At 32.4% G+C, this 9,399-nt stretch overlaps 1 protein-coding gene across 1 annotated transcript in view; it reads left to right on the top strand.

Moving 5' to 3' along the window:
- The first annotated feature begins 2,515 nt into the window (after positions 1 to 2,515).
- Positions 2,516 to 9,399, top strand: part of LOC117111446 — a 12,010-nt gene continuing 5,126 nt past the window's right edge. The window contains exon 1 of the mRNA XM_033254367.1: positions 2,516 to 2,716. Coding sequence (XP_033110258.1) covers positions 2,533 to 2,716 — 184 coding nt within the window. The 5' untranslated portion in view covers positions 2,516 to 2,532. The remainder of the gene's footprint in view (positions 2,717 to 9,399) is intronic.

The raw sequence follows: 9,399 nt of genomic DNA on the forward strand, positions 1-9,399 counted from the left end.
GATCTAAATAAAAATTATGACAAAGATACAATGAAGTAAGGTAACATTTGTCATTTACAACATGAATTGACTACATAACTACTGAATAATTAAAAGATAATGAGGATTAATATTTACTTAATAATCTTAAATATATATAATATATATAGATATTTAATAATACATTTCTCTATTTTTTTAATTAATTGTTTAATTGAAGTGTGAATGTGTAATTGTAATTTTATTAGAAAAATATTGAATTTTATATTTTTTTGGTGAAAATGTTTTGGTTTTGTGTGTCATGTATTTTAATAAACTGTTCAGTTGATTCAGTTTTGTGCTGCCTATTTTTTATGTTTTCATACCTGAATACAAATAAAAAATAAAAATATTATACAATGTGTATATTTTAAAGTATATTGTTTCAACCTCGGAGAACCACCAACAGTAACTTGTTTTGCATTTTGCTATCCTATCCCCTTAGTTTTTTCAGGGAGTGGTTAAAGTAACTATAACAACTCCCTGATTTATTTAACTTTAATATTATAAGTATGCTTTAAGCCGTTGAACCTCATTTGGCAACAAGGTGAAGTACCTTAACCCAATGCTCAGAACCCCCTTTGCTAGATGCTGGCAAAGGGCCTTTTACATTTTAAGTCCAATGTAATGTACATTATGTCACTCTTCCCTGGTAAATTCACTCTTTCCTGGTGAAAGTAAAACAAAAGAAATGATATTATCAGAAACTTGTGTTTATATTGATTACTAAACACAATTGTATTTTAACTTTTAATATCATAATGAAAAGAACATCACTGTCTTAAATTTATTGAATTACTTACATATAGTCACAAATGGTTTTCTGCTTGATAGCATTATGGGTGCATTTATCCTAGTTATGTAAAATCTGATGAAAATTTACAATAAATATTTCTTAATGGAAACCACAGGTGTGTAAATAACACTAACAAAAGTAACCTACTAGGCATGTTAATTTTGAAGAAACAGTTTAATCGGTAGTACATAGGTGCAGTCTCCTGTTCACATGTTCATACAAAAGGATATTCAAGCAGGTATTTAGGCCTATATCCTGTTCAACTGTTAATAAGGCCCCATAAAAAAAATTATTAGTTTATCACCCTATCAAAGAATAAAAACTGATGAGGGAGGGAGGATTTTTTTTCTTTCTTTTTTTTTGCTAACCCCGCCCCCATTTTACCGATGATCACAGGTAAATCAATGGTTAGAGACACATATATAAAAAGTCATAAGAATGGAATCAAATTTATATTTAAAAAATATGTTTTTGTTGTACCAGTAAACATATTTGCCAGAAATCCTAAGCTTTTCAAGTGAAAAAAGATAGAAAAAGGACTGTTTGAAATAAAAATATATGTTGATTGGAAAAGAAAACAAATTTTAAAAAATCAGATTTTTCCCAAAAGTGATGAGGGAGCAGGTGATAAACTAATAATTTTTTTATGGGGCCTAAAGTATGAATATTGTAGCCAATGAGCTAACAGGAAGTACTTAGCTTTATAATAACATGAAGCACTGTTTTGCACCACAACTTGACATAGAATTCTACAATAAAATATAAGATTCTTACTATATTTTATTGCTTCTACAATAAAAAAAAACCCCCCAAAACATTTAGTTTGGATTCCAGATGTTGCAGAGTATTGGAATCATATGCTTAGCTCTGGTTCTTCCTGGCCAGGGCACTCCATCATTTGGTAGTGTCTCGCATGGATCTGTTGTTATACAAGAAGGACACCAAATTTTTCTTCATTGTCAACTACATGGCCCGACTGATGCCTACTCAATCTCCTGGTACAGAGGAACAATTTCAGGTGAGAGAACAGTTATTTACGAGAATGGAAGGCTGATAAATTATGACTTAGGAAAAGAGGCAGAAGCTTACTCAACCAGCAAAACATATGATGTAAATATAACACAGGTGAGAGGTCGTGATCTTGGTCATCTGCTTAATGGTAACAATTACACCTGTGAAGTGAGTCTTAAGAGTACAGGTAAGACAGTGTTGGTATCAAGTGGTCTCATCCTGACAGCATACTATCTTCCCGCATCTATGTATCCAATCTGTGAAGCTTGTGACTTTTCATCTGATTCGATTGGCTCAAATGTAACTCTTTCCTGTTTCTCTGAACCTGGTCAACCAAATATTGATTTACAATGGTCAAGAAATGGAGGAAGAATTGGAAACTTACATACAATTACAAAACACTCTCTTATATACTTAAAGTATACATTCATACTTGAAGCACAAGATTTAGAAAGTATTTATTCTTGTACAAATGTTCTACAAAGTTGTAACTTAACACTTGATTCTGACAAAGCATGTGTGGACGAAAGTTCCCCAACGATACTTTTTGACACCGGTACATCATCTCCTGGCACTGTTATTGCTGTCTCTTATACACATCTAGATGTGTATAAGAGACAGTCATTTGGTAGTGTCTCGCATGGATCTATATTTTATTGCTTCTACAATAAAAAAAAACCCCCCAAAACATTTAGTTTGGATTCCAGATGTTGCAGAGTATTGGACTCATATGCTTAGCTCTGGTTCTTCCTGGCCAGGGCACTCCATCATTTGGTATTGTCTCGCATGGATCTGCTGTTATAAAAGAAGGACACTACATTTTTATTTTTTGTCAACTACATGGCCCGACTGATGCCTACTCAATCTCCTGGTACAGAGAAACAATTTCAGGTGAGAGAACAGTTATTTACGAGAATGGAACCCTGATAAATAATGACCTAGGTAGAGAGGCAGAAGCTTACACACTGGACAGTATGAACAATGTAAGAATAAAGCAGGGGAAAGGTCGTGATCTTGGTCATCTGCTTAATGGTAACAATTACACCTGTGAAGTGAGTCTTAAGAGTACAGGTAAGACAGTGTTGGTATCAAGTGGTCTCATCCTGACAGCATACTATCTTCCCGCATCTATGTATCCAATCTGTGAAGCTTGTGACTTTTCATCTGATTCGATTGGCTCAAATGTAACTCTTTCCTGTTTCTCTGAACCTGGTCAACCAAATATTGATTTACAATGGTCAAGAAATGGAGGAAGAATTGGAAACTTACATACAATTACAAAACACTCTCTTATATACTTAAAGTATACATTCATACTTAAAGCACAAGATTTAGAAAGTATCTATTCTTGTAGAAATGTTCTACAAAGTTGTAACTTAACACTTGATTCTGACAAAGCATGTGTGGACGAAAGTTCCCCAACGATACTTTTTTGACACCGGTACATCATCTCCTGGCACTGTTATTGTCCCAACAAAAGGAAAATCTACAGATTCAAGGACGCAGACTTCAAATATACCAACTGTGATTGGTGCTAGCATTGGTGCTGTTCTATTCTTCTGCTTTTTAACTGGCGTCTGTTTATACAGAAGACATGAAAAGCAAAAACCAACTATGACATTTCACGAAAAATCTACTAAAGAATTTCCAATTGAAGATACATCAAATCGTGTACCTTTATATGCACAAGTTACAAAGCCACCAAAACACAAACAGGAATCTCAAGATGTGACTCATTCTAATACTAAATGTTTGGATGACGATATTACCATAAATCCTGTTGAATCTGGAATCATTGAAAATTCAATTTATGTTGGATTATAATAGTGATTAAGATGTTTAATAGAAATGTTAAACCACAGTACAGTAATGTAATAAGGAGACTTTAATACAGCCGTTCCTGAATGAACAAATTGATCCTGCTAAAAAATTCAATATAATTTTATTTGCTGCTAATTCTATCAAATAATTGCTAAAACAAGATACTATTAGTCCAGGGCCTAAGAACATTAACCATCCCTAACATCCCTAATCCCAAGCAGCCCCCTGCTTTTATATATATAAAAAGTAATGTAGTTTGGTTAAATGAGTAATTGAAAGTTATATTGATTCATATTTTTGTGGGTGAAATGAAGAATCTTTTTATTTTTTTTTTCGGTCTGTAATTTGTAATCTGGTGTTTTTGGTGTCTTTTTCAACTCTATTGTTAGGACTGTTTTTTTTCTGCATTTTATTTGTGTTGTATACTGGGCACTCTGGGAGAACAGTCTCTGTGACTGAAGAGTCCACCCACTATAAAGAACAAATATAATAAATAAAAAATAAATAAATAATTTTTTGAAAGAAAGATTTGGTAATTTATGAAGTTCTGTTAAGTTAAATTTAAAGTTATACTGATTCATTTTTTGTTGATTTTAAATTTATTTTGTGGGTGATTTGAATAATCTTGAATGAATTCTTTGAATTGGTTGACAAAAGAATCAAGTTGCTATGGTCCTTCGGGTCTCTGCTATCTCACTCACATATAACGATGGATATGATTTTTAACTTAACACTCAAACTCAAAAAAGTAACACCATAATCATACCATGAAGTTCATGGAGGAATAGCTTGTTCCATGGGCTTGTATTTCTAACCTTATAAGTGTTGATTATGCTATGAAGTTCCTGCTCATCCATAATTAGAGCAAAACCATTTGTTCAGTTACTTCACTACACAAGGTGAATCACGTAAAGTACCAAAAAATGACTGCCATCAGTGTAACTGCTGTTGAATGTTTGTTTGTTCAATACTTACTTTGGTACTTGACATCAATCCCAAAAAAGAAACGTAGAAACATAGGTTCACTGGTATATGATACAATACTAATTTTGAAACAAAATCCAGTGCATCAAAATAAAAGCAAGAATCAAGAGACATACCCTATACATTAACGATTTATAATTATATTTCAAACTACCAATCTAGCAACTGCCCCCGGCACTCCCAGCCATCACATAAATTACATTACATTTAAGAATTTCTAGATAATGTCTCATTACATATAGGTCAGGCAGCAGTGGCGTATTCGGCGGGGTGTGCAGGGGGTGTGATTGCCCCTCCAAAAATACTTGCCCCCCGCCCCAGCCCCCCCCACCCCAGTCGATCTTCCAAAAATCACTTGCAAGTAGTTAAAAATCACCTTATTTTGAGAGTTAGCTCCCCTCACCTGATCATCGAGACCCCCATTTCACCTTCGTGCCCTCCCCCATCAGCACCCCCAATTAAGACTTCTAGATATGCCACTGTCAGGCAGGACCATGTTGCACGACTACATTCATTCACTGCCACTGATCATATTTTTATTTGATTAGATATATTATACTGCACTCTGTAGTTGGGTTAATAACTTTTTTTTCAATTTTGTTAATGTTTTATATTTTCTTATGCTGATGAATAATCACTGTATAATTTGTTGTTTGTTTTTGTTTTCTAAATTCTAATTACTTTTTCTACTCATCTTGGAGTATTTATTTTATGAATAAATTGTTTCTGTCTGTTTGTATGTATTTGTCTTTGTCCATGAATTTGAGGTTTTCTGAAGACAAAATAAATGAAATGAAATAAAAAGAAGTAATGTATGGATAAATTAACCGAGTGAGAATTGGAGGAGAAAACAAAAAGCAGCAGTTCAGTATTCTAATCAAGGAAGCTTATCTACAAAGAATAATGAATCAGGAAGAGAAAAAAAAAGAATATTATAAATAGTGAAATAAGTATGAAAAATGAAAGACTAAAGGATAAATATACAGAAAAATACAATGCATGTTAGTAATTAAAAAATTGCTTTAAAACAAGATGGGAAAAAAGTCAAAATACCACCATATTTAATAAATTAAACTATAGAGTTTAATCAATGCATACAATTCCATAGTTTAATTGCTATATTCTAATTTATTTAATTACTTATTTATATGCTTTCTTAAACCAGGGGGTATCCATTCAGTGAGCACTGCTTTCCAAGGAAATGTAAATTAAGAACAATGAAAAAGTAGCCTAGAACCAGGGAACTGAAATGAAAGCAGAAAAATGAAAACTTAAAAATCAAAATAAAACTTACAAGTTTAACTAAACAAAAGGAAAGGTATTACTGAATACAGATAAAGGCATATTTTAGAAAGAGAATCAAAATATTTATGAATGTTGTGAGAAAGATGTATAATTGCATTAGGAACCAATCATAGTGACATATCACATTCTAACTTAACATAATTCAAAGAACTTTACTTCCCTTCGGTTTTCTGTTTTACCAGGATTGGTGGGTGCATTCATCCATGTAATGACTCATGTAAAATAGAAGAATGGCTACATTAAATACTTAATGAAGGTGTCACAGGTACTATACAAATAATACAAAAAAAAGTAACTAAATGCATGTAAAATTCAAAGAAGCAGGAAATATAACATTCACATTTGAATTATAAATGCTAACAGGAAATATACAGCTTTAAAACGAGTAGCAAAACACTGTTGGCCCTGTAACTGAGTGGTGATAAGCTTTGGAAAACTAATTTCTAAACAAAGATTTTAATGTAAGCATGCAGAATTTCAGTTTTTATTGTTTTTATAGAGTTTGGATATGTTGTACAGTATTGGAATTATATACTTAGCCCTGGATCTTCCTGCACAGGGCACGCCATCATTCAGTAGAGTCACCACTGGAAGTGGTTTTCAAGTTTTCTGACAAAAATAAAAAAGAAAGTTCACCAACAATGCTTCTTGATGTGGAGACCAGCATGTGTCAATCATCTACCACAACTGTTGTCCTATCTGTGACCATAGCAGTTCTTGTCGCAATTGTTGTCACTCAAACAGCTGTCATAAGAAAGTTGCGCCAATGCAAGAAAGTGAATAAAGGTATGGAAATAACAACCACTCTTATACCAGATCAAGAACCCGACTACATTAATGTCAAACAATCGACTGATAACAGGGGTTTAGAAACGTATGCAGACCTGATGCCTAGAGAAGAAGCTAACTACACTATTACAGAATCCCCAATGCAAGATCTAGAAATGATGACCACTGTACCAGACCAAATCCTTACTACATTAATGTCAAACAATCCACTGCCAATCGTATGTCTTAGTAATAATAAATGTTTGGAAATGTAGACCATTTCAACAATTCACATCAATTTCTGATTTCAAAGCTCAACTAGCAAAATACTTCATCTCAAGGTACTGACATGTTATCTATTTTTTCCTAATATATTTGTGTAGTTTCTAATGTGATAATTTCTTATATAATAATTTTATTTACTGTCCTAAATCCTAATTGTAAACATCAAATCAATGATTTTAAAATTTTAATTTTTTAAGTTTAATGTTTCAATTGTTTGGATCTGTTGTATTTGACAGATGCAATAAGAGCAGTTTTTCTGTTTAGGTTTATATCTATTCCTTGCTCTTGGCAAGATTGTATTTTACTTTCCAAAATAATTAATATTATTTTTAATAATAGGAAGCACAGCTCATTGCAGGACCCTAACTTCAATAATTACAAAAAATACAATGTTCCAACAAATCTACAGTACTTGAAAGAAATGTTCAAAGAAAACAATGAATTCAGTAGACTGTTTGAAAGAGTTCATATAAAAATAGTAAATCAGTTCTGCTTTTAATAAATAATGATACAGAGATCTGTCTTTGTGACAAGAAAAGAGAGTACAGAAATCCCTAACAATTAAATTCAGCTTGGTATATTCTGCTGTTTGGTGTAGTGAATTGTAGATACTTGAGATTATCCTATAATACAAACGGATAGGAAAAATCTCCACTACGATCCTATCCCTACAACACTACATACTTCGCTAATGGCATAATTACCTAGGCCGAGGCTTGTACCTCTCTGCAGGCAGCGTTTGAAGCTTTAAATGACGCCACCTATCGTTGAGAATTGTAAAACATCGGGGGAAAATATAAAATTTCTTTCTTTGTAACACTGTTGCTTCCCCGTAATGCAGGTAGCTGTTAAAGCCATCAAGTGGTATCAATTTCAATTTCAAGGCAGTTCAAATGAAATTGCGCAAATTTTAACTGAATTATCGGGTGTATTTTCAATGCTTATTCATCATAAGTGAACTGCATTCCAATGCTGTAATAACTCGAAAATCAACGTTTTAAGATTATTTTTTTTCATAATAATTTAAAATGTGTATCGTAGAATCAGCTAATATTATTATTGTTATTCGCGCGTACTACTGTACCGACATAAACATTTGTACGAAGTGACAAACCAAGTATGTAATATAGTAATGATAATAATAGTTGTAGTAGTTAATAGTAATAATAATAATCACAAGTTTAAGCCTACATATCAATTTAAGGATATACATACATGAATATTGCAATACAAATAATAATTGTTATCATTATGATGATGATAATAATATATGTAGGTCGTCTTTAGGTATCAAAAAAAAATATTTATTTTTATTGCCGTGTTCAAGTTAAATTCATTTTAGCAATGAGTTTTGAATTTATTAATAAATGGTAATTGTATTGTCATCGTCGTTTTACGGATAATGTATAATGCATGTATAATGTATCCGAAATTATGAAGACACATAGAGTACAGTACAAGAAATGATGAAATACAGTAACAATATAATTAGTTGTCATAAATTTTGATCATTATTTGTATTTTCTTATAGAAAACAAGTCCCACTGTAGGTTAACTGAAATCAATTATGTTTATTTTAGTTTATTCGAGTCATCATCTTCATTATCGTCACCATTATTTAATTATTTTCATTGTTTGTCTTAATAATTATTAGACCTATCTGTACCTAGACTGTACTAAGGCATTTAAGTCCTGAATAAACAGATTTCATTTTGTACAACTACGCGTGACTGAGTGACAATCTTAAAAAATAAGGCCTACGCTAGACCTACAGTTTATTTTTGTAATCATAGCCTAATTATTATTTATTTCTAAAAATATATTTCAGAATTATAATAAAAAAGGGGTTCAAGTCTGTGGTGTTCAACTACTGTACTCTTCATTATAAGGCTTGCCAGTGAAACCCTTCGCCTGCATAATGCCTACTACAGTTCACCCTCCAATATTCGAGACCACCTTTAGGACCTGAAAAGTTGGGGAGGTATCGGAGTTGATCCCCAATTAGAGGGCTAGCTTTGTGTTAAAAAAACTGAAGATTGTTCAAAATTTAGGTCTTTAAAAGGTGGCCTTGAATTGAATTGTTTCAGTTTTGTGCTGCCTATTTTTTATGTTTTCATACCTGAATACAAATAAAAAATAAAAATATTATACAATGTGTATATTTTAAAGTATATTGTTTCAACCTTGGAGAACCACCAACATTAACTTGCTTTGCATTTTGCTATCCTATCCCCTTAGTTTTTTCAGGGAGTTGTTATAGTAACCAGGGGTTTATTTAAGAGCCGGCGGCCGGCGCATTCGATCGGCTACTACGATGTTTTCGCCGGCTACTTCAATCAATACTGTACAAAAATTAATACAAAAACCACCAATATAAATAGCGCAACAGGCCTGTAAAGAACCTTATTTAC

This window comes from Anneissia japonica, unplaced genomic scaffold (assembly GCF_011630105.1).
Source record: "Anneissia japonica isolate Jap-2015-1 unplaced genomic scaffold, ASM1163010v1 scaffold9002_len284450_cov133, whole genome shotgun sequence".
Classification (NCBI taxonomy): Eukaryota; Metazoa; Echinodermata; class Crinoidea; order Comatulida; family Comatulidae; genus Anneissia; species Anneissia japonica.